The sequence below is a fragment of the Palaemon carinicauda genome, chromosome 33 (assembly GCF_036898095.1).
Source record: "Palaemon carinicauda isolate YSFRI2023 chromosome 33, ASM3689809v2, whole genome shotgun sequence".
Lineage (NCBI taxonomy): Eukaryota > Metazoa > Arthropoda > Malacostraca > Decapoda > Palaemonidae > Palaemon > Palaemon carinicauda.
In genome coordinates, this window is record NC_090757.1 from 24207639 (window position 1) to 24234343 (window position 26705).

Sequence of the window (26705 nt, forward strand, 5' to 3'; positions counted from 1 at the left end):
GAATGTGTTGAGGTGGTTTGGCCAAGTTGAGAGAATGGAGAATGGCTGTCTGCTAAAGAAGGTGATGAATGCAAGAGTTGATGGGAGAAGTACAAGAGGAAGGCCAAGGTTTGGGTGGATGGATGGTGTGAAGAAAGCTCTGGGTGATAGGAGGATAGATGTGAGAGAGGCAAGAGAGCGTGCTAGAAATAGGAATGAATGGCGAGCGATTGTGACGCAGTTCCGGTAGGCCCTGCTGCTTCCTCCGGTGCCTTAGATGACCGCGGAGGTAGCAGCAGTAGGGGACTCAGCAGTATGAAGCTTCATCTGTGGTGGAAATGTGGGAGGTTGGGCTGTGGCACCCTAGCAGTACCAGCTGAACTCGGCTGAGTCCCTGGTCAGGCTGGAGGAACATAGAGAGTAGAGGTCCCCTTTTTTGTTTTGTTCTTGTTGATGTTGGCTACCCCCCAAAATTGGGGGAAGTGCCTTTGGTATATGTATGTATGTATAAAAGGATTCTCCAAGCTTATTAAGCGCTTTTACAGTAATAAATCAACCTTACTTCATGTGAACCTCCTGATTCATTAATACTGTACAGTACTGTACAAAAAAGCACATATTACAAAAATCTAGCTTAATCGAATCATTTCAATAATCAAGTCCCTTACAAAAGCCATTGATATCTCAGCGAGACTTACTACACAATAATAAACAAAAGCTAAAAAATTAAAACAAAAATGTTCATTCTTACATAAACAGCCTTGAATACTTCAATAAATCAATCACCTACAGTACATAAATTACATATGCATTGCTGAACGCAACATTACATATTCATAAAGAAGTAAAAAAGGCTACTACAACCAGGCTGAATGGCTTCTGCATGCAAGCTTGGGCAAATACTAATCAAAATGATATATCCAAACTTAATACAGCAAATGGCAAGGGTAACAGTGCATGAAGGTCCTCCTAGATAAAAAAAAAAAATTGGGTGTCTAGCCGAGACTGAATGTACTGGTCACTACCCAACCTTTGTGGCCAGAGGCTTCTCAACCTGCAGCTGCTGTTGTTGCTGTTGTAGTTGCTTCTGCTGCTGCTGCTGTTGAGCTTCCTTGACCAGCTTTTCCGGCTTCTTCAAATGACTTCTGAGAGTCATCAAATGCAGCAGTTTGGGAAAAGATTGCATTGAGCATTTGTGATAAGCAGTGTCTTTGGAATTATTCCTCACATTTGGTGTCTTAACAATAGAAAATCCCATCTTATTAGACATAAGACTTATGTTCAAAGGACTTTTGAAATCGTTCCACTTCCTACATACAATGGGCTACTATTTAACCCTTTTACCCCCAAAAGGACGTACTGGTACGTTTCACAAAAGCCATCCCTTTACCCCCATGGACGTACCGGTACGTCATTGCAAAAAAAAAGGTATAAAATTTTTTTTTTCATATTTTTGATAATTTTTTGAGAAAATTCAGGCATTTTCCAAGAGAATGAGACCAACCTGACCTCTCTATGACAAAAATAAGGCTATTAGAGCAATTTAAAAAAAATATACTGCAAAATGTGCTGGGAAAAAAATAACCCCTTGGGGGTTAAGGGTTGGAAATTTCCAAAGAGCCTGGGGGTAAAAGGGTTAAGGTGACAAAGGCATGTGTTCATTTTGAGTAGCTACACTCCCTATGTTATTATAGAGGCCTTAATGCCCCAGTTTTACATTATTTGATAAAGGAGTTCTAAATGGGTTATAAGAATGAAGAATTTGGAATAACTGGGTAAGGGGTAAAAATCGAGGAATAGCAATCTCAGGAATGGTGGAAGCTATAAGTGAAAAGTTCAAAGTATGAAAAAAAGACAAAGAATACTAAGAGCCTGTCAAATGGCAAAACAGGGAAGACTACAATATTACTGACCTATAAAAAACTATGAAAAGCACAATGTCAAAACTACATGTATTATAAAGCTGACTACAATACACATTTAGGCTATAAAGAAAGAAACAGAATAGAAATATTTCTTGGGTTCTTCACTATGCGAATTGAATTACCGTAGTTTAATACAGTGACAAATATTCTCAGACTTGAGAAAACATGGTATGAAACCATTAATATGTACAGGGATTTATCTTTAATAGAACTGCCAATGGTCTATCAGATGAAAATAGATACAAAAATTACCTAACAAGCTGAACCTCTAGCACGAGGCTTATCCAAAAATGATGTCCACGAATAGTAAAAGCACTGCTATAAATGTCTCAACTTGTAGATGATTTTAATCACACTTGTAAACCCGTCATAACATAACATGTTACCTCAACCCTTCTCTATTTTATACTAAGGCATTCAACTAATATAAAGAACAGAAATTTCCCTTTCATATTGAATGGAGTTTAATCCTCTTAGTGACTTAGTCTGATGCTCTGCTTGATCAAAAATACAAAGGAAAAAATGTTGAGAATTTTCTGTTAAGTATAGTACTTCCTTACAGATATAGAGTATGTAATGTGCTTTGCATGTTAAGCTAAACATTTGAAAACTTATTAATTCATTTACAATTCTAGTTCTTCTCCTCTTTCTTAACCAATTTATGAGGAGAAAGCTTCTATCTTCTTCATTGTTATAACTTACTAATATACTGGTAATACATACAAACCTCAATAATATAATAATAACAATCCCAGTAATATTGAATATGACAAATTCGAAGATAATTTGTATTTTTCCTAACCATACAAACCTTAGCTATTTACAGAGGGGGTTACCTTTTAGCGCAGCTGAAATGGCGAGCTATTAGAATTTAACGAGGGTGTATTACCCACGCGCTAGTTAGCGGGGGGTAGGGGAGTGGTAGCTAGCTACCCCTCCCCCCCTCACACACAGATGAAAGCTCACTTTCACTTAGAGGTAGGACTTGTCTTGGGGGACAGGGCTGGCGGGCAAATATGTGTAAATAGCTAAGGTTTGTATGGTTAGGAAAAATACAAATTATCTTCGAATTTGTCATTTGTTCCGTAACCGAAATACAAACCAGGCTATTTACAGAGGGTGACTTACCCCTTAGGTAGGGTGGAAAGTCCCCAACCATACTGGCTTTGGCTTTACCCGGGGACTCAGAATCCGAGTGAGTCGCACTCGAGAAAAGGAGTCCCTGCACCTCACAAGTTCCTTGCTCCGCAAGGAACCATGTGGCCTACGTAAGCTTGTGTGTGAAGGAAGAAGTGTGACCCGTCCTAGGCAGTTGACCTGGAGTTCCAGAAGGAACTCTGGGTTAGGACGTTCCCAATACCACCTCGTCAGGGTATGGGGGACGCGACAGTATTGACTCAATACTCGGAACACAAGGAAGCATGGTTTACCTGCAGAGGTTCGAGGTCAGCTATGCAGAGACCAGGATGCTGCCTCCCTGTAGAGGGGATGATGAAGAAAGAAAAAAGAGCCAGACATACTTCTTTCGTTCATGCAGACTAAAACCTGATAACAATGCCCTCAACCTTCTGCTACCTGTCCAAAAAGGAGCCTGAGGTTAGACCAGCTGTTGTGTAGCCACCACAGAGCGATAGAAAACGTATCGAGACTCCTGTGGGTCACGCCCTGCAGGAAGCGGGCTGCGAAGGTCATTAGACGCTTCCAGACTCCAGCTTGTAGCACCTGCGTCACAGAGAAGTATTACTCGAAGGCGAGGGACGTTGCGATGTATCCAACATCGTGCTGTAGGGCGACGTGACGGGGGAGGGTCTGGAGACAGGTCGAGATGAATGTCCTTGAGTCCGGGCTGAAGAGGTATACTGGTGACTCTCCCCCGTGTCCTCCTTCTTGTGCTCCTAAATCGGCTGCAACTGAGGACAAACTGCAGCTGTTCCCATCGCTAACCTCTTGATTCCTTTACTGGCAAGAAAGAGAAGGTCTTGGGACATCAGATACAGAATGGAGACTCGAAATCTTGAATGAATTGGACCGAAGGGCCGGGACCCCCAGATTCTGAGTCTAGCCAACAACTCAGGAGCGAACCTGAATGTTGCCTTCCCCTCTTCCTTAGAAAGGGGGGAGTCGTAAGAGACCAAGAAGATTGCTTACACACTGGCCGTGGCCAGAGTGAGCAGGAGACCCAAGGCGGAATACAATCCGAGGCCTGTCGTAAAGGGTCTTGAGAAGATCTCTTAAAGGACTAAAAGTCCGAGCCATGCTCCAAGTTGGAGGTCATCCTCCGACTAGGGCAGGGACGATCGTAGCTTCGCATGAGCGAGGATAGATCCAGCGGGCAAGAAAAAGTTATTCCTTTAAGCCTGAAGGTCAGGGAAAGGCTGAGCGACAGGCTTCATTGCCGAGAGCGGAAAGGAGTTTACTCCCGCCGAAAGGCAATAAGATCGTTATTGCTGGAGAAGAGGCCTCAAGGGAAGAGGTATATCTCCCACGGCACCAACCTCCTTAGACTCTTCACTTTGCCTGGAAGACCCCTGTGGATGACTATCGCAGATGACGCGACCTCCGTACCGCGACTGTAGCGGGTTGTCTCTTCCTGAGGAGGAGGCGTAGTGTCTCCAGGCATGAAGCCGAAGCGACGCCCCGGTTCGGGAGAGATGTCACAGTGTGGTTGCTTGAGTAGACTGCGCCGTGGGAGAAGCTCTCCCGGGAGTTCCGTCAGGGGAAGCAGAGGGTCCAGAAACCGTTCTGCGCATAGTCCCAGTGGAGCTCTCCAATTGAAAGGTTGACAGACAACCTGGTCTTGTTGAGACCCATTGTCCACAGACAAAAAGGAGGGAAGACGCAGGCGTCGAAGTTGTCCCACCATCACCGGAATGCATCTTGCCAGAATCTCGGGGTCTGAGACTGGGGGGAAGAACAGCGGAAGCTTGAGGTTCCAAGCTGTCGCGATCAGGTCCCCCAGACCAGTAGTTGCTGGTTACCCAAGGTCAAAGACCCTTAGGTACACTCTCTCTACGAGACTCTGCTCGGATAGTCTGAGAGAACATTCCCCTGCCTGGAATGAGAGAGCCGATGGTGGTATTGAGAGAATCTCAATCATCCCGGTATCTCTACTGCAAGATGTGAAGGTGTGAAAATGCGTCCCCTGCTGGTTAGAAGTCGACGCGCACGGGGCGACTCGGCAGGAGCTATAGGATCTGTAGAGGGGCCAGACTAAGGCCCCTAAGCCTGCCTGAATGATGGAGAGGTATTCTTCAGGTCTTGACCATAGGCCTGGACCGGAACATCCCCCCCCCCCTTTCCTTTGACGAGTCCGAGAACTGCATCAAGAATGTGGGGAGAGGACGAGAATATCCACTACCATCAAGAGGCTCCATAGGTCAACACCCATTACAGGTTTAATAGTTCCGATGGTCCCATCGGGGCCAGGAAGTCCGGTTAAACATTGCCTGAAGCCACCGGAACTTGGACCGCCCCACATGGAACTTATCCTGAGGCGACCGTTCGGACTATAGATGGGTCAATGAGGAAAGGAGAACTAGGAAACGTTCCAAGGTAGGGCTGAAAGCTCTGCTTGACTGAGAACAGGTACTGCGACTCTCCTCAGTCTTGCCACAGTCAACTGAAAGGAAGGCTCGGAGGATGTGGTAACAGAATCTGGCGTCCCCAGGTGGTCACCCATCCAAGTACCGACCAGAACCGACGTTGCTTAACCTCGCTGGACGGACGAGAAGCGGGGTTTCCAACGTGGTAAGGCCGTTGACTTAATATCATGGCCAGATACTCCAGATGTTGAGGCAGAGGAAGAGAAGGCTCCAAGCAAAATATCATGAGCCCACACCCATGGTAAGCATCCGGAAGCTTGTCCCTGCGCTGAAGAAGGTCGAACCCGAGCCTACCGGGGTTGACCAGCCCTCCAAACAGCAGAGGAGGCGGAAGCCTGCACCTGAGTGGCCAAGAGGAAGGCAGGGAGAGTTCTCTGGGGAAACAAACCTGCTATGCCACGGCGGGATAGCCACACTGCATCATAAGCAGGAATACTTGCAGTCTAGGCTGAATTCGACGAGCACCCTGGATGATGGATGGAATGGAAACTAAAAGTACCCGTCCTTCCGATCCAGGGTTTAAGGAGTCCTGTCGCCTCGTTACCAGTCTGATCGATTCTGCTGGTCTACGCTGGCCGAAGTTTGTTCGACAAACTTGATCAGGGCTGAGAGGTCGACTATGGACATCCCCTCTCAGATCCTTCCTTACAAGAAAGGATCGACTGAGGAGGCCGGGGGTGAAGCCGTCGATGATCCTAAGGAAGACCTTCGCCTAAGGTATGGATCATTCTGCCCAACCGGGCAACTCTTGCTGACGCTATGGCATAGAGGTTCAGAGACACTGAATTCGCTGACAGAGACGGCAGGCGCGATATCCTTGGCTGATGACAGAGATTGTGCGGGAATGGGCATCGGGAAGCTGTCATTCGGATGAGTAACCTTAAGCATCCTCCCAGCGAGAAACCTGCAATCCTAGAGTTCGTGAACTCCTTTAAGGACTATGCCCCCCCCCCCCCCCGGGGGAGTCTCCCGTGCCATCTGTTCCTGACAGGAGGAAACTGCAATTGGACACCTTGTCCCAGTTGCCGTAGCTGATAACTTAGGCCGACGTGGTTGAAAGAAAAGGGCGCTGGAGCCCTGCAGAGTCTGGAAGAAAGCGCCTTGGAGGAGTGAAAACGGAAGTCGATTTCCTCCGCACAGCCGCTGTCTAAGTCTCTGTCCTTGGGCACAAACAAACTCTTCTCAAGGATGGAAGGGTGTCTGAGGTCGACGACCTCCACCTCCACAGATGTGACACCCGAAGGAAGCCCTCAGTCAGCGCGTCCAGATGGTACAACATCGAGCTTGTCCGCAAGTTAGATGCTTAACGACGAAAGGCCAAGGTGCCTGAGCTCGAGAGGAGGAAAGTACCCATGATCTTCCTGTAGCTTCCTTGAACCAAACCTCGGGCCGTAACCGAGGAGGGAAAGGACCTGGTAAGCTCCCAGAGGAAAGGGGTAAGCAGTCACCCCTTGTCCGATGGAGAAATCTCGAACGGAAAGCCCCCCCCGCCAAAAATCCTTCCAGGGAATGACGGGGAAGGGCTAACCCAGGTTCAGGAAAGAGGAGCGTTGCTTAGATCTCCCTTAAGTTTCTCCTATTCTTGCAAGTGCATTGCTCTGCGTTTACGGGGTGAGGCCGTGTTCTGGAAATACGCTCCAGAAGAACTCGCCAGGCTGGCCATGCTGCGAAAACCCCATTGGGAATTGTGGTCGCAATCGCCCTGGAGCTCGCGCGACGGTAATTCAAAGATTTGAGCGTGGGCGAACGTGGAAGCGCCCATGCGCGGTAACGCAGGAACGCAAACGAAGGTGAGCGAAGGAGCGCAGGAGGGCGAGCGTGGTAGGAAGGGCGAGAGCTGGTGGTCGGCGAGCGATAACCCATAGACGAGCAATGGATACTGCAAGAAATAAGCCGACGTTTGTGCGAAGAAACACTGTAGGTTCGAGCGACGGAACACCGTCGGTTCGCGCGACGGAACACCATCCGTCTGCGCGATGGAAAACCGTTGGTTCGCGCGCGGGCGAACATTGGAGAGCATGGGCGCGGATGCGCACGAGCGTAGACGTGCAGGCACGTGGGCGTGTGGGCGCGCAAGCGAATGATCGCGTCGGAGCACAGGCAAGCGGTCGCGCGGGCGAGCGATCGCACGGGCGCGCAGGCGAGCGGTCGTGAGGGTGGACAGGTGAATGAGCGCGAGTCCGAGGCAGCGAACGCAAGCGTTAGCGCGATGGCGAGGAAATGCGCTGCCGCGTGGGCGAGGAAGACCGCTGGCGATATGGATCAACAGGCGATCGGTGGAGAGCTGGTGAGCGCTAACGCGCAGGTTGGCGATGGCGCGTTGTGTCATGCCGACGCGATGGTAGAGCAGCATGCGCAGGTGAGCGATCGTGCGTTGGCGAGCAGCATGCGCAGGTGGGCGATCGCGCGATGGCGATAAGCATGCCAGGGTCGCGCGATCGCGCGATGGCGATAAGCATGCCAGGGTCGCGCGATGGCGATCAGCATGCGCAGGTGGGCGGTCGCGCGATGGCGAGCAGCATCCGCAGGTGGGCGATGGCGAGCCGCATACGCAGTTGAGGGTCGCGCGATGGCGAGCAGCATCCGCAGGGTAGGCGATCGCGCGATGGTGATCAGCATGCGCAGGGTCGTGCGATGGCGATCAGCATCCGCAGGTGGGCGGTTGCGCGATGGCGATCAACATCCGCAGGTGTGCGGTGGCGCGATGGCGATCAGCATCCGCAGTTGAGGGTCGCGCGATGGCGATCAGCATCCGCAGTTGAGGGTCGCGATATGGCGATCAGCATCCGCAGTTGAGGGTCGCGCAATGGTGAGCAGCATGCGCAGGTGAGCTAGTAGCTGGCGAACCATGTTCCTTCAGAAGTGTTGGAGAATGTTGGCGTGCCGGCTGTAACACACGCGGGCGATCCGGAGATCGCCGAGAGACAGATGATCGCTGGCGAGCTGATGATCGCTGACGAGCAGAAGGCAACTCGTGGAAGCCTGCGCATAGAAGAAGAGTCCTTGACCCCGACCTGAACCGAAGTTCTAGATCACGAGGGCGAACGTGGGCGCACAGGGCGCGTAACAGGAACCAACAGGAACAGCAGGGATGATCATCATGAAAGCGCTGACGAACAGGAGAGCGCTGATGAGCAGTAGAGCGCCTGTGCGCTAACACTGAGCAGGAGCAGGAGCGAACACAGCAGAAGGGCGCGCAGGGGAACCCTGACACACAAGAGAAGAACCCCCGTGGGAGGCAACCCTTTGCCCCGAAGGGATCGTTGTCCGCCGGGAGAATGATGTCCGTCGGAAGACCGCTGTCCGTCGGGAAGACCGTTGCCCGTCGGAAGACGAGATCAGACTGCTGTCCATCTGCACCAAGGCGAAAGATCAAGAAAAAGGAGTTGTAGGCTGCAAACGGAGATTCAAAAAGGTGCCTCAAGCACCCTTATAGGGAGATGAGAGGCCCTTACGACGAGGCGGACGGAATGCCTTACGGCGAGGGAGGCCAACAGCAACAGCAACAGAAGAATCCTCCGAAGAGGAGTCTCTATGAGTGTACTCTCTCGCGAACGAAAGAGAAACACTTCGTAGAAGAGACTCGTCAGCCAGTGACCTAAAAGGAGCAATCCTCCGAAGAGGAGCTCCTGCAGTTGCCCAGCCCCTTGAGCGAAACTGCAGGTGTGACCGCTCAGCACCAAGAGCATAGTCACACAAAAAAAAGGCAAGAGAAGAACCCCCCAAAAGGGAGAAAACTCAAGCCTGGACAGGAAAAACTTCCCTCGGAAGGAAAGTTACCCGCCCAAGGAGGCAAGCCTCCTGAGAGTTCTAAAATGAACTGGAGAGCTGTCCGTCGTCACGGGAGTACTTCCAGTAGAAGGAGACACGCCCCTGACGAAAATACAAGGGGGGAGGCAGCAACAGCCGAATCCCCAGGACTCAACAAGACAGCTCACACCGTTGCCATATTACAGAAACGAACTAGATCGGTAACTGTAAAAAAATAAAACAAATAACATTAGTACACATTCATTCCCCCGGGAAGGCTCCGAAGAGGAATCCCGAGGGAAAGGAAACAAGAATTACACAACAGGCACGTGCCCTCACAACCACTTACACTCACGGAAGGAGAGCTGTAACCAAAACAGAATTATAGCAATTATAATTATGTAACTATGTAACTATGTAATTTAAAAATGAATGAACACTAAAGAAAGAACGAAAACCCCGAAAGGAATCGTTCTACAAGCTGAAAAAAACAACTAAACGTACGGCGTAGCAACCCCCCACACGGAAAGGAAGCTACAAGGGCGTAGTAACACGTAGTAAAAGGGTGAACGACCTCAAGAGAGAGAGAGAGAGAAAAACATAAGTCAAACTCGATCGCCACCCATAAAATTACGCCGTGGTGGCCTAACTGCCGAGGACTCCACGTAGATATCGTACACTACACACACAACTCTGAAAAGGAAACTTACTGATTTCTATACTCAAATATATATACAAACATGAAAACATGTTTACATATATATTGAGTAAATGAAAAGTAAGCGATTAAGTAAAGACAAAACAAACAAACAATGGCTGCCAAGAGAGGACCAAGACAGAGACGTCTGTCACAGTCCGAGCCAAAAGTGAAAGTGAGCATTCATCTGTGTGTGAGGGGGGGGAGGGGTAGCTAGCTACCACTCCCCTACCCCCCGCTAACTAGCGTGGGGGTAATACACCCTCGTTAAATTCTAATGGCTCGCCATTTCAGCTGCGCTAAAAGGTAACCCCCTCTGTAAATAGCGTGGTTTGTATTTCGGTTACGGAACAAATAAATTTTTAATAATGATTGTAAGTGAGACATCATTTCAAAAGTACATCTTTTTACTATTTAAAACATAAGAATAGCCTAGATTAAATAAAAAAAAATATAACCTCAATGAGAAAGATTATAAAAAATGGAGAAAATGAACTTAATGAGAAGATAACATAAAACCTCTATCAAAAAATAAGGAAGTTCTATAACCGGAATTGCAGTATGTCAAAATAGTATTCGCATTATAAGAAAAAGATATTTAACACCATAAATGCATTATTTCCTGAATTATGCAGCTTATCATCAACATGCATTAACTCAAAACTTGTGGCCCTGCAAGAATGAAAACATAAGCTTTATCTCGGAGCAGGACTCAATTTTCTTCAAAATTTTGGTTTTTATTCTTGTCTTTTCTAAGAAGTTTATGAGGTAGCAATACTCTCATGAATAGGCATTGGATTTATGAGTTTGGAAGGTGTGGCCCCGTGTTCCTCCAGTTCAACCTACCATCTACTATTGATACAATAGTTTTAACCATATCTAATGCTAATCTTTTCTACGTCTATTTGTAAATAGTTCACAAATGACCATTAAAATCTAAGAGTTAGTAAAATATATAATATATGTAATTTTTTTAAAATATAAAAATTACATAAAACATCCATAACCTTCACAGTTACCCAGATGAATCCCAAATTTGCTGATGGATAACAAATCTATATAAAATCCTCCACTTTCTATTCACAACTACTGTATTGTGTACCTATTTTTGCGCTGTAATTTTCAAGTAAATTTTAATTTTGGGATACAGTATTACTGACAGTAAATTTGAGCAATTCATTATGCAAATGTTAACTGCTTATTTACAGTACATGTACATAACTTGAATGTCATAATCAACATTCATTTTAGTATTACTGTAGAACAAATTTATCTTGACTGATCTCAGAGTAAAATACATGTTTAGAACTTTTATAATCTTTTCATTTTCATTTACCGTATATATACATACATGAATATTTCATTTAAAATGAGGATTCATTTATATTGAAAATGCTTAAAAAGGAAGTTGACTTGCCAACCAAGTTGACTTGCCAACTAAGTTTATGAAATACCAAATATCCATTTTGTGAAAAAGAATCTGAGAAAATAATGAAAAAATAAATATAAAGAGAAATTGACAAGTTTACAATATATAATTGCATAATAAACAGAAATGAACACAAGATAACTAAATTCAATGACTATTAAGAGTCTAAAAGTGGTATTAAAAGTCTTCTAGAATTTAGCTTTAGTTATAATAACTGTGTGTATATGTAACTCATTCTTATCTATAACATATTGATTGTTAAATGATATGGTATTGGATCGGATTATAAAACTTGGTTCTGACTGGTAAGGTTGCTCATTCAGTACCGTAATGAGAAAAATAAAAATAAAAATAAAAATTGTCCCCCAACAAAAAGTATCTTTAATAATAGCATTAATGTACAGTATAAAAATTAGTTATTGTAATACAAATAAATTGAAATTAAATAAGATATTTGATAAAATAAAGACAACACATATATACAATAGCGATGTTTTATACTTTCTTACAATGGGGCACCACTACTACATTAATATACAGATATCTCACTTTCCAAATACAATAAGAAAATACAGTATGTGATGTATAAAAATAATGTCAAAGTTGTTATAATATTTAAGATACTAAGGTTTAGATGTTCAACAAGAGTCGGCCAACTTTTATTTTTTGCTTTTACGGAAGAGAAAAACCGTAAACCTTTGATTAGACTGACATCACACAACCTTGAATCAAGTTAGAGTAAAAGATCTCATTCTACACCTTCTGCTTGGATGGGATGCAGAAACAAAGAAAACCCACATGATATACAACTTATGTAAGCTCATCCATCTTCTCTAGATTAGACATTATTGTCAATTTAAATATAGACTGGGTATGATAAGGTTCCAAACCTCAAAAGTTAACATCAACCTCCACAGCACTCTACCACAGTATTGTATCATAGTCCTTTGCTTTCAAGGCTTAAGAATAAGCATTTTATCTTATTGCAGGTATATTTGCTACATAAGTAATATCCAGGATTTGAAAGTTGTGAACAATGATCAAGTTGTAGTCAAAGCTTTGCAAGGATACCAATCATCCAGTTGGCAAATTGCAATAATGACATCTTGTTTGCAAGCAGAGAAGTGTCTTGGGTGAACAGCACTTTCCAAAGGCTCAAGGCTGGAATATACCTTAGTTAACGTACTAACCTCACCTTAAAGATGCAAATGCATTCTCTATATTTGAAATATGGTAAAATTCCATGGATAGCATAGATTTACAGACCTGATTTTGGTTTTGGTGCCAGTAAACCATTTCTCCACTTACCAGCAGCTTCTCCAAAAAATAGCAATAGGCAACACTAACTTCTGCGAGATATCAAATACTTAAAAAGTAATTTGTATTTTTCCTAACTATGCAAACCTGAGTCCTTTATTAGGAATAAGACTTCAGCAAAGCAGGAAAGGCCATTACATTTAACGAATTAGTCATATCTACCTGCAGGTGGTGAGGCAGCTCCTCCCACCTATCAGTCGCCAAGATTTAGCACTTTTAGTTTTTAGGCCTGGGACTTAAAGTGTGGGTGAGGTGGGAAGCGTAACCTAAAGAACTCATGTTTTTATCATTAGGTAAAATACAAATTACTTTAAAAAAAATTGGATTTTTTTTACACTATTACAAACCATCATCCTTTAATAACAACTCATCCTAAGGGAGAGGATGTCCATATGAACCAAATTACTGACTGGTTCAACTTTCACAGGAATTGTAGGGCACTTGGTCCTGCACAGGAGCAAACATAATAATTCCTGGAAACCTCTTCCTCGAATAATTCCCATGGGTCTGAAATAGGGAAACAGAACACTATAAGTGTTCTATTTAGCCATGTGGTAAACAGGTTGATCACTGGTGGTCCACAGACAGCAAGAAGCCTTTGTGCCATACTAAGATGAAGAGACAATTTCAAACCTACAACCTGTCAATGACGACTGTGCATGAACATCACTCTAGTACATTTCTCTTGCCTGGAATGAATTTAGCTGACAACTCTACAGCATTGTCCACTGCTCAGAAGAGCACCTGGATCGTTAACTCGCAAAGACTACGACACTTCCAACAGATTGATTTGCAGGAGCTTTTATCTGGGGAACAAACCCATGACACGACTTGATTCCTCAAGTGTACCCAACCCTTTCTTGGATGGCTCCACAAACAGAAGCATCTCTAAAGGATGGGAGTCGAATGGAACTCCTCTGGTGAAATTTTTCGTTGTTCATTCACCAAGGAAGACTGTCACATACCACTTGCTCTACTGGAACTAGATGGGATGAGAGAACCCCGGTTGCTGACTACCAACACTTCAGAACCAACAGAAGTAATCGCTGGAAGAGTCCCCTGTGTGGAATGAATTTCTCAAATGAAGAAAGATATTACAGACGACATTTACATAGCCAAATTGGGAGTCCTCCCTTGAACAAGAATGGTTGCACTACTGTTCCTCTCTGAACCTGCTGATGCAATCTTCCAAAGGGAAGACTGTACCTGATGCTATGTCAGCATGCCCAGGTACTTCATCCTCTGTTTTAGCGTGACTCGATTTTTCCTAATTTCGCAGTTTCCAGATCCTGACAAAAGATGAGTAGTTTATCTTGAACATGAAGCAACCTCCCAGAAAAGGCCAGGACCCGCAAGTCATGATGATACCTCAACAAATGTATCCCTTTCAAGCTGGGCTCAGCTGGGCCAAGGTGGGACCAGAGTGAAAACTGTCTTGGGAGAGGTGGACTGTCTAAAGTGTAGGACTTTTAAGTGATATACCACTGCCTTCAAGATGAAGTGGAGGTACTTTCTGTTGGACAGAAGGACAGGTATTTAGATGCATGTCCTTCAGATCCAAAGGGATGTGCCGACAGTAGAATCATCTTGATCTACTTTAGGTCCATTCTTCTCCTCCATCGCTATCACCTCTACTGGCAAGGCCAGAGGTTTGGAGGGAAACTATGGAATGCCATTTGACCCAATGTAAGGGGAGGTCTAAGTTCCTTAAAGGGTAAGTGGTATACATCCCAAAGGACTTCTATAACCAATTGCCCTGCTCCATGTCTATGTCACTTTCCGCAATGTCATAACATACATCTCCCCACTCGTCGCAGCAGTAAGAGGGGCCTGTCAACTTCAGCGTTCCCTTCCTCACTATTTACCTCTACCATCTCTCCTGCATTGGCTGGGCTGGGTATGAGAGGGTGGAGCACTGTCTACACCTCTCTTGGAGAAAGATGCAACTAGATGTCCCACTTAGGCTTTAAAGACAGCCTGAGCTTTCTTCGAAGCCAATCCTGATGGCATGGCAGTCATAGGCCTTGATGCAGCCCCCTTCAAGGAGCCAAGAGAAATTGGTCAAGCATCCAGGAAAAGAGGGAAGAAGGGGTGAGCCCTTCATCCTGACCAACAATGTGTATGCTAGGTCTTGTAATAGACCGAGTACCAGTAAAGCAAAAGCCTAATTCCCTTCATCACATACTGATATACCTTCAGTCTAGACTGATTCTCCACATGGTACCTTCTCTCGTGTAAGTGGGGAGAGATTGGTAAGAGTTTCACTGGCCTAATACTGTGCTGAACTGAACTGTTTCTTCTTCAAAATTGTATCATCTGGAGAAGAAATAACCCAGGAAGAAGAGGAGCAAACATACTTCTTGCCAGCCTTGTTTAAGGATTAACATCTTGGATACCAACAACGATGCTCCCACAGAGAGCTCTCCATAGGCAGGGAAGATATCCATTCCAGGTGCCTCACCCTTCATTGCCTCCATAAGTGAAGCACTAAAAAAGAAGACAATGCAGGAACAGCCTTGGAAATCCTCCTGGCGGCAGAAAAAACCAAGAAAGGCCAACTCTTTTTAGGTTTCAGTATTGTCATCGTCACACAGCAACCCATAGCAATGGAATGACTACAAACAACCATGGGCCTCAGCAAAAGGCACAAGGATGACTAGACTGATAATAGGTTTACACAAAACATTTTTGGGCTTACCTAAAAAGACTGCATTACCTCGTATGGTACAATACAGTACAGTATCTTTCATTTAATCTATCTAGATTTACCTGGACACAACCACATATCTGCACCTTTATTAATTTAATATAGAAAGAGAAAGCAAAAGACTAAGAGAGCCAGAATTTTAGAGGCGGCAAGAGCATGTTTGTACTGCTTGCAGCTGAAGTCAAAAGTGCTAGCTTTGCCAAATGACAGATGGACGGGGATTCCCCACAACCTGCAGGTATCAGTAAGTACCTCATTAAACTTTAACGGCCATTATATTTGGATGCAGTCATAGTTCATTTAAGGATAATGGTTTGTATTTGTGTAGAATTAAGTAAGCAATCATTCTTACAAGGCAAACAAGATTACAGTACTAATTATTTTTCGTCAAGATTTTAACAATCTGTCCTTTGAATTCTGTACTCTCTCCAGTTTGCACCAGCTGTAAAGGGCATCATTAGACATTGTGGATTTATTCAAAATAATTTTTTCAGCTACTGGCATCCATGATATGATATTTTGATTATAAAATAAATTTTTGAATATACTTACCCGGTGAATATATAATAGGTGACGTCTCCGACGGCTCGACAGATTCCAAAAACTCGCGAGCGATCGCCGTGAAGGTTGCGGGTGTGACCACCAGCGCCGACTATCGGCCAGATACCGCATATACTTGTAAACATCTCCAGTTCTTCTCAGTCCCCTAGGTCTCTATCGGGGAGGAAGGGAGGGCCTTTAATTTATATATTCACCGGGTAAGTATATTCAAAAATTTATTTTATTATCAAAATATCATTTTTAAATATTAAACTTAACCGGTGAATATATAATAGCTGATTCACACCCATGGTGGTGGGTAGAGACCAGTATTAATACAATAAAGGCGTATATGCTCAAGAGTTTTTGACAATTATTCAAAAAACAGACTTAAGTATAGGTACCTGGTAAGGAAGCAGACTGATTATTACTCTGCCTCATTAGCCCGCTATCCTCACGAAGCCCAGCGATCCTCTGAGGATGCTGAAAGACTCCCAGGATCTGCTATAACCAGGGTGAACACCCCTATAACAGGACCTCATCAATACCCTTAATCTGGGCGCTCTCAAGAAACAGTATTTTGACCACCTGCCAAATCAAAAAGATTGCGAAAGACTTCTTAGTCTCCCGTACAACCCAAAATAAGATTAAAAATTTCAAGAGTAGATTAAAAGGATATTGGGATTAAGGGAATGTAGTGGTAGAGCCTTCACCCACTACTGCACTCGCTGCTACGAATGGTCCCAGTGTGTAGCAGTCCTCATAAAGAGTCTGGACATCTTTCAAGTAATATAAAGCGAAAACCGACTTGCCTCTCCAAAAGGTCGCGTCCATAATACTTTTAATGGGTCTATTTTGCTTAAACGCTACAGAAGTTGCTATCGCTCTAACTTCATGAGCCTTGACTTTAAGTAAATTATGATCCTTCTCACTTAATTGAGAGTGTGCCTCCCGAATCAAAAGTCTAATAAAATAAGACCACGCATTCTTAGCCATAGGCAAAGAGGGCTTTTTAACAGAGCACCATAAAGCCTCTGAACAACCTCGTCGCGGTTTAGTTCTGGATAAACAAAATTTAAGAGCTCTAACAGGGCACAGCACTCTTTCAACTTCATTCCCCACAATCTCAGAAAGACTGGGGATTTCAAATGATTTAGGCCAAGGACGAGACGGAAGTTCATTCTTGGCCAAAAAAAACCAAGTTGAAGAGCGCATACTGCTTTATTAGCGGAGAAACCGATGTTCTTGCTAAAAGCATGTATCTCACTAACCCTTTTAGCCGAAGCCAAGCTCACCAAAAAAAAAAGTGTCTTGAGGGTAAGATCCTTCAGGGAGGCTGAATTTAATGGTTCAAACCTGTCTGACATAAGGAACTGTAGGACCACGTCCAAGTTCCAAGCAGGAGTCGAAATATGACGCTCCTTGGAAGTCTCGAAAGACTTAAGTAGGTCTGGGAGATCTTTGTTATTAGAAAGATCCAAACCCTTATGCCTGAAAACAGAAGCTAACATGCTTCCGTAGCCTTTAATGGTGGATGCAGAGAGGGAGCGACCGTTTCTCAGATAAGGCAGAAAATTCGCAATCTGCGCTACAGAGGCACTTGGAAGAGGAAATAGAGGAGGACTTGCACCAGTCTCTAAATACCTCTCATTTCGACTGATATGTCCTGATGGTAGAGGATCTTCTAGCCCTCGCGATTGCTCTAGCGGCCTCCTTCGAAAACCCTCGAACTCAAGAGAGTCTTTTGATAGTCTGAAGGCAGTTAGACGAAGCGTGGGGAGGCTTTGATAAAATCTCTTTACGTGAGGCTGTCGCAAGAGATCCATCCGTAACGGCAGACTTCTTGGAACGTCTACCAGCCATATAAGTACCTCTGTGAACCACTCTCTCGCGGGCCAGAGTGGAGCAACCAATGTCAACCTGGTCCCTTCGTGAGAGGTGAACTTCTGCAGCACCTTGTTTAGGATCTTGAAAGGTGGAAAGGCATAAACGTCCAGGTGAGACCAGTCCAGCAGGAAAGCGTCTGTGGGCTGCCTCTGGATCTGGAACTGGAAAGCAGTAAGTCGAGAGCCTCTTTGTCAGTGAAGTCGCAAAAAGATCTATGGTGGGTTGACCCCATGTCATCCATAGCTTCTCGCACACAGTCTTATGCAACGTCCACTCCATGGAGATGACTTGTCCTCTTCTGCTGAGGCAGTCCGCCAAGACATTCATTTTTCCTTGCAGAAATCTCGCCAAAGGAGAGATGTTACTTGCCTTAAATGGAGTTCCTTCTGATCCGTAGACCAAAGACCCGAGCATTCCAGACTGTCCAGTGGAGCTCCCTAACCCAAATCCGATGCATCTGAATACAACACATGGTTTGGGTTCTTGATCGCAAGAGAAAGACCTTCTCGAAGTCTGATGTTGCTGTCCCACCAAGTCAGACATGTCTAGACTGAGTTGGAGATTGGGAAAGAGATACCCTCTAAGCCCTTCTCCTTGTTCCAATGGTTTAGGTGAAATTGGAGAGGGCATAGGTTGAGTCTCCCCAGAGAGATAAACTACTCCAGCGATGAAAGAGTTCCCACGAGGCTAGTTCAAACTCTTACAGAGCAACTGTTTTTCTCTTGCAAGTGAAGGACTTTTAACAGAGCTTGTTCCATTCTTGTGGGAGACGAAAAGGCCCGAAAAATCAGACACTGTATCTCCATTCCCAAATAAAGAATAGTCTGGGATGGGGTACTGTAAGTTACGACTTCTCTAAATTCACTATGAGACCTAGCTCCTTGGTTAGGTCTAATGTCCATTAGAGGCTCTCCAGACAGCGATATAATGACGACGCCCTGATTAGCCAGTCGTCAAAATAAAGGGAGGCTCTGAATCCTCAAAAAATGTAGAAAGCTTGCTACATTTTGCAAGGGCCTTGTAAAAACAAGAGGAGCAGGAATGAGGCCGAAGTACAGTGCTCGACATTGGTACATTACTTTCCCGTCCACAAACCTCAGATGTTGTTGAAAGTTTGGATGAATCGGGATGTGGAAGTATGCATCCTGAAGGTCGAGAGAGACCATCCAGTCGCCTTCCCTTACTGCTGCCAAGACAGATTTGGTAGTCTTCATCGTGAAGTTTGTCTTGACAATGAACACATTGAGCGCACTTACATCTTAAGTACTCCTGCAGTGAACGTGGCTGCCAGAACATTGGAGCCATCCCTGATAGCCTTGTTCCTGCAGTGAACGTGGCTGTCAGATCATTGGAGCCATCCCTGATAGCCTTGTTCATGCATGACATAATTGTACAGCAAAACATTGACAGCTGGAGAGACCTTCTTACTTAAGGCTCCCAGGGACCAATCCAACAAATAAAAACTTCAAACGCTCGAAAAAACTCCTAACAGGAGATGGTCAAGCTCTGAAGCCGACCATAAAATCTAGGAGCGTCTCATGGCCAGGCGACGGGGAGAGTCTACGAGGCTTGAGAAGTCTCCCTGGGCAGAGGCAGGAACTCCCAAGCCGAGAACTTCTCCCGTGTCATACCAGACGCTCGCTCTAGAAGCCAGTTTAAAAGGAGGGAAAGCAAAGGCTGTCTTCCCCAAACTCCTCCTGGTGATCAACCAGTCGCCTAGCAAACGTAAAGCTCTCTTAGAAGAGCGAGAGAGCACTAGCTTAGAAAACGACGGCTTCGAAGTAGCTAGGCCTAGCATAAACTCTGACGGAGGCGAACGAGGAGCAGCAGTTACAAAATGGTCCGGAAAAAGATCCTTAAAAATCAGCATGATTTTTTTTTTTTTTTTAAATTCCATAGAGGGCTGAGCAGCTTTAGGCTCCTCTCCGTCTGACAAAGTCCCCCAAAGGAATATCAGTAGGAGGAGGATCAGCAACTTCCTCATCTGAAGGAACCTCGTCCGACAATTGCCGAGACTCATGAAAAGGAGAGACCTGCCGCGGCGGCAACGCTTGACAGGCAATGTCAACAAGCAAAGGAGCAGCAGTAGCAGTAGAGGAAGCGACGTCACGCCGCTGCTGAAAGGACTGAAATCCTTGTGACTGACCAACAACAACAACTGAAGTTGATTGACGCTCGACGTCACGTCGGAACTGCCTTGACTGCATAGACTGAGCAGGCAAAACAACCTTCGACTGCGGTGATTGACGCTCAACGTCAAGTCGAGGCAACTGAGCCGGTCGGCGAACGTCAGGTCGGGGCTGCGGCGGCAGCGGCTGAACGTCAACACGAGACTGCGGCAGCGGCTGAACATCAACACGAGACTGCGGCAGCGGCTGAAAGTCAACACGAGACTGCAGCGAGGGAGGATCCATGTCACGTGACTGACGTGAAAAACTACTGACATCACGTTTCAAAGTACAAGAAACGTCAGAACTCTTTTGGGCGGCTGACGGCCAGAGTCTCGTTTAGCGTAACGGCGACTCGAAAGCGAAGGTTCATCGTGAACCTGCTCAACGTCATACTTCTCCATAAAGGAGGCAAGCTTAGTCTGCATGTCCTGCAGGACAACCCATTTAGGATCAACGGGAGTCGGAACGGGCCGAGACGACGGTAATGTCTGTGTTGGCAAAACATTGCCTTTACCGCGACCCTCGAACCCCGTGTTACGCTTGCGTTTAAAAGGCGAACAGTCTTCCGACGACTGCAAAGGGTCAGAGCTGTCCCAATGGCTACAGCCAGGATGCTGGACCTGTCCTGAAGGGACTGACTTTCGCTTCAAGGGTCTAGAAACCTTGCGCCAAGGTTTCTTTTGCGAAAAGTCTTCGGATGACGAGGAGAACACAGTCTCACCCGTCTTATGGTAAGGGCGATCTTGACGAGAAACATCCGATACCAAAGAGGGAACGTCTGTACGTTGGTTAAAGCCTCTCGTCCCCTTAAGTCCTACGACATTACTTCTCCCTGGTGCAGGGGAGCCTGAAAGAGGTCTCGGACTAGGGGAGCGACAAGCACGAACAAACGAACCCTCCGCAACACAGAACATGTATTTTGCACTTACTTCACTGATATCGTATTTTTCAATAATTTCACATTAGGCATGAATAAAACTGATTTCTACCTGAAGCACGCAATTCTCCCTTACATCAAAAGGTTAGAATTGCGAAATGAGTCGTATAATGTAAGCACATTAGTACAAAATGAAACACACATGCAAAAATCAATAAACATATACATATATATCGAATAAAACGGAAATATATAAAGTTAAAAAGGATCAGTGACTGGGGAGGAGACTAAACACTAGTTCACTAAGGACTACGTTTTCAATCTCTCACCGTACAGTGCCTTGGGACGAGAATAAAAACTAAAACGTTTCATCCTCTCTCCCCGTACAGAGACTTGGGACGAGAGTAAAAAACTGAATCGAGAACGTTACTCGCTCCCAAACTCCTTGTACAGAGACTTGGGACGAGAATAAAGATCGGATCGTTCTCTCTTTCCGTCTCTCTCTCTCTCTCTCTCTCTCTTGTCACACACAAGAGAATGGCCCACTCACCCTTCGTCAATAAACAGGTTATTTGACCAAAGGAAAAAACTGAAAGGACTAAGAAATTGAAAATTAACAAGTTCCTTTAAATTAGTATCTAAAACACTTCAGTTTGAGAGAAGAATGAACAAAACGTCAAAATCGATTTACTCTTTCTGCAAAGTGAAACCGTGATTCTCTCTTTCTCTATCGTAACGATAGAGCGCAAACTGCGTAGCATAAATAAACCAAACGTTAGTTCATCTTTGAAAAAACAGCACGAAGACTATTCAAAGAATATATTTCTTAAAATATTTTCTAAAAAAAATATTCATTTCATAACTCTTACAGAGCAATTGATTTAAACTTAACAAATAAAAGTTGAATGGGCTCAACGTTGTTTAACTTCGCTTTCCAAGTTAGGACCGCCTACAAGGAATAGGTAAAGGCCGCATATAAACAAAACATAAAATTTATCTTGATGTTTAGTATAAATGGAAAGCTAATCGAAGAGGCCTAATAAAGGCGGGTGAGATATAAAATATATAGAGGAAAATCTATAAATATCAACAATAATTTATAACGTGATAAAATAATTACTAAAAGCCTTAAACACACTTCCGTACACTGAGGGAAGGGTCGGCCATCTTTACTCTATGGAAAAACCAGAGATAAAAAAAAAAGCAAGGGCAAAACACTTTTCCTCTCCTTTCAAAAGCATTTCTTTTGAAGATAGTATTGAATAATCCAACACGGCGAAAGCAATAAAACCAAAACCAAGTACTTCACCAATTCGGTAGAAAACTCGAGGTCATAAAGCGAGTGGAACCAACTTGTCGACAAGACCGACAGAGAAGAACTGGAGATGTTTACAAGTATATGCGGTATCTGGCCGATAGTCGGCGCTGGTGGTCACACCCGCAACCTTCACGGCGATCGCTCGCGAGTTTTTGGAATCTGTCGAGCCGTCGCAGACGTCAGCTATTATATATTCACCGGCTAAGTTTAATATTTAAAAAATAGAACACTTATCCTGCAGCATTATAGCCTTCAAATTTTCCTTAATGATGAAGACACAGAGCTTGAACTTTTGGATTCTATACTATGCAATACAACAGCATGAAAGTCACCTTTATCTTATGCCTTTATCTCTTGCTTTTGTTCAACTATTAATTGGATTTTTCTCTTTGTTTTTCTATTTTGTAATTTATTCACTTATAATGCATGATATGGAGTCATAAGACATAAAATGATATTTTAATTATAAAATAAATTTTTGAATATACTTACCCGGTGAATATATAATAGCTGCAATTCTGCGGCTCGACAGAAAACACACTCAAAAACTCGCGAGCGATCGCTATGAAGGTTGCGGGTGTGCCCACCAGCGCCACTATCGGCCAGATACCACTCTTGCATGTAAACAAACCCTTCAATTCTTCTCGTCCCGCTGCGTCTCTATTGGGAAGGAAGGGAGGGCCTTTAATTTATATATTCACCGGGTAAGTATATTCAAAAATTTATTTTATAATTAAAATATCATTTTAAATATTTAACTTAGCCGGTGAATATATAATAGCTGATTCACACCCAAGGCGGTGGGTAGAGACCAGAGTTAATTAAGTTTACAGCGTATAAGCTAAGAGTTTTTGACAGTTATCAACATAACAAAACCAAAATATATAGGTACCTGGTAAGGAAGTTGACTTAGACGATTACTCTGCCTTATAAGTCTGTCTTCCTCACGAAGCCCAGCGATCCTCTTAGGATGCTGAAAGACTCCCAGGAGCTGAAGTATTAAGGGCTGCAACCCATACAACAGGACCTCATCAAACCCTTAATCTGGGCGCTCTCAAGAAATGACTTTGACCACCCGCCAAATCAATCAGGATGCGAAAGGCTTCTTAGCCTTCCGTACAACCCAAAAAAACAATATTAAAAACATTTCAAGAGACAGATTAAAAAGGATATTGGAATTAGGGTAATGTAGTGGTAGAACCCTCACCCACTACTGCACTCGCTGCAACGAATGGACCCAGTGTGTAGCAGTCCTCGTAAAGAGTCTGGACATCTTTTAAGTAAAATGACGCGAACACTGACTTGCTTCTCCAAAAAGTCGCGTCCATAATACTTTGCAGAGATTTATTTTGCTTGAAGGCCACGGAGGTTGCTTTATCTCTAACTTCGTGCGTCTTAACCTTAAGCAAACATCGGTCTTTCTCATTCAAGTGAGAATGAGCTTCTCGTATTAAAAAAATCTGATAAAATATGACAAAGCATTCTTTGACATAGGCAATGAAGGTTTCTTAACTGAGCACCATAATGCCTCAGATTTACCTCGTAATGACTTAGTACGAGCTAAATCGAACTTAAGAACTCTAACAGGACATAATACTCTTTCCAGTTCGTTGCCTACGATCTCTGATAAGCAAGGAATATCAAAAGATTTAGGCCAAGGATGAGAAGGCAGTTCATTTTTGGCCAGGAAACCAAGTTGAAGTGAACAAGTGGCTTTTTTCTGTAGAAAAGCCAATGTTCTTACTGAAGGCATGAAGTTCACTGACCCTTTTAGCCGAAGCCAAGCACACTAGGAAAAGTGTCTTGAGGGTGAGATCCTTCAGGGAGGCTGAATGTAATGGCTCAAACCTGTCTGACATGAGGAACCTTAGGACCACGTCTAAGTTCCATCCAGGAGTTGCCAAACGACGTTCCTTAGAGGTCTCGAAAGACTTAAGGAGATCTTGGAGATCTTTATTGTTGGAAAGATCTAAGCCTCTATGTCGAAAGACCGAAGCCAACATGCTCCTGTAGCCCTTAATCGTGGGAGCTGAAAGGGAGTGAACCTTTCTCAGATGTAAAAGAAAATCTGCGATTTGGGCTACAGAGGTACTGGACGAGGACACAGATGCTGACTTGCACCAGTCTCAAAAGACTTCCCACTTCGACTGGTATACTCTAATGGTAGAAGCTCTCCTAGCTCTTGCAATCGCACTGGCTGCCTCCTTCGAAAAGCCTCTAGCTCTTGAGAGTCTTTCGATAGTCTGAAGGAAGTCAGACGAGGAGCGGGGAGGCTTTGATGGACATTCTTTACGTGGGGCTGACGTAACAGATCTACCGTTAGAGGAAGACTTCTTGGAAAGTCTACCAGCCATTGAAGTACCTCGGTGCACCACTCTCTCGCGGGCCAGAGGGTAGCAACCAACGTCAACCTTGTCCCTTCGTGAGAGGCGAACTTCTGCAGTACCTTGTTGACTATCTTGAATGGTGTGAATGCATATAAGTCCAGAAAAGACCAATCCAGTAGAAACGCGTCTATGTAGATTGCTTCTGTATCTAAGACTAGAGAGCAATAGATTGGTAACCTTTTGGTCAACGAGGAGGCAAAGAGGTCTATGGTGGGTTGGCCCCAAGTAGCCCAAAGACTCTTGCCCACGTCCTTGTGGAGGGTCCATTCCATGGGTATCACCTGACCCCTCCGACTGAGACAGTCTGCCAAGACGTTCAAGTCCCCCTGGATGAATCTCGTCAACAGGGAGATGCCTCGAATTCTTGACCATAAGAGAAGGTCCCTTGCGATCTCGAGCAGCGTGAAGGAGTGTGTGCCTCCTTGCTTGGAGATGTACGCCAAAGTTGTGGTGTTGTCTGAGTTGACCTCTACCACTTAGTTTCGAAGAAGCTTTCTAATATCATCAAGGCCAAGTGGACTGCTAATAGCTCCTTGCCGTTGATGTGCATGCTCTTCTGACTTGAGGTCCACAGACCCGAGCATTCCCGACCGTCCAGGGTCGCACCCCAACCCAAATCCGACGCGTCTGAGAACAACACTTGGTTTGGGTTCTTGACTGCTAGGGATAGTCCCTCTCTCAGACTGATATTGCTGTCCCACCATTTCAGGCATGCCTTTACTGGTTCGGAGACTGGGAATGATACCGTCTCTAATGTCTTGTCCTAGTTCCAGTGAGAGGCTAGATGGAACCGGAGAGGCAGAAGGTGTAGTCTCCCTAGTGAGACAAACTGCTCCAGAGATGAGAGAGTCCCTACGAGACTGTTCCAACTCCTGACTGAATAAACGTTTCGTTTCAGCATTAGTTGGACTTCGAGCAGGGCTTGACTGCGAATCTCCATCCCCAAATATAGAATAATCTGGGATGGGATCAGTTGGGACTTTTAGGTTGACCAAAAGTCCCAACTCCCTGGCCAGACTCAACGTCCAATGTAGATCCTGCAGACAGCGAAGACTGGACGATGCTCTGAGAAGCCAGTCGTCCAAGTACAGGGAGGCTCGGATCCCCGATAGATGGAGGGATTTTGCCACATTCCTCATGAGCCTCGTAAACACGAGAGGCGCAGGACTGAGGCCAAAGCACAGGGCTCGAAACTGGTACCCCACATTCCTGTAAACAAACCTCAGAAACGGTTGGGAATCCGGGTGTATAGGAATGTGGAAGTATGCCTCCTGAAGGTCGAGAGAGACCATCCAGTCGCCTTCCATAAATGCTGTCAAGACAGCCTGGTAGACTTCATCGTGAAGTTTGTCTTGACAATGAACACATTGAGCGCACTTGCCTCTTACGTACTCCTGCAGTGAACATGGCTGCCAAATCATTGGAGCCATCCCTGAGGGACTTGTTGCTGCAGAGAACGTGGCTGTCAGATCATTGGAGCCATCCCTGAAAGCCTTGTTTATGCATGACATAATTGTACAGCAAAACTTCAAAGGCTCGAAAATAGCTCTGAAGTCGACCTGTAAAATCTTGGAGCGTCTCATGGCCAGGCGCCAGGGAGAGTCTATGAGGTTTGAGAAGTCTATCTGGGCAGAGGCAGGAACTCCCAAGCCGAGAACTTCTCTCGTGTCATATCAGACTCTCGCTCTATAAGCCAGCTTAAAAGAAGGGAAAGCAAAGGCTGTCTCCCCCAAACTCCTCCTGGTGATAAACCAGTTGCCTAGCAAACGTAAAGCTCTCTTACAAGAGCGAGAGAGCACTAGCTTATAAAACAACGGCTTCGAAGTAGCTAGGCCTAGTGTAAGCTCTGACGTTTAGGCGAACGAGGAGCAGCAGTTACAAAAAGATCCGGACAAAGATCCTTAAAAATCAGCATGATTTATTTAAAGTCCATAGAGGGCTAAGCAGCTTTAGGCTCCTCTCCGTCTGACAGAATCCTCAAGGGAATATCAGTAGGAGGGGGAACAGCAACTTCCTCATCTGAAGGAACCTTGTCCGACAATAGCCGAGTCTCAAGCAAGGGAGAGACCTACCGTGGTGGCAATGCTTTACAAGCAGAGTCCACACGCACTGGTGCATT

General features: G+C 45.0%; 1 protein-coding gene and 1 pseudogene across 10 annotated transcripts in view; both read right to left on the minus strand.

The window, feature by feature from the left end:
- Positions 1-26705, minus strand: part of LOC137625895 (fl(2)d-associated complex component-like) — a 184462-nt gene that overhangs the window by 111212 nt on the left and 46545 nt on the right. For 8 of the 10 annotated variants that reach the window (XM_068356853.1, XM_068356858.1, XM_068356854.1 and 5 more), the window contains exon 3: positions 1010-1124. The exons of the other annotated variants lie outside the window; for them this stretch is intronic. In XM_068356853.1, coding sequence (XP_068212954.1) covers positions 1010-1124 — 115 coding nt within the window. The remainder of the gene's footprint in view (positions 1-1009; positions 1125-26705) is intronic. 10 annotated transcript variants of the gene reach the window in all.
- On the minus strand, positions 5547-5665 carry LOC137626369 (5S ribosomal RNA; annotated as a pseudogene).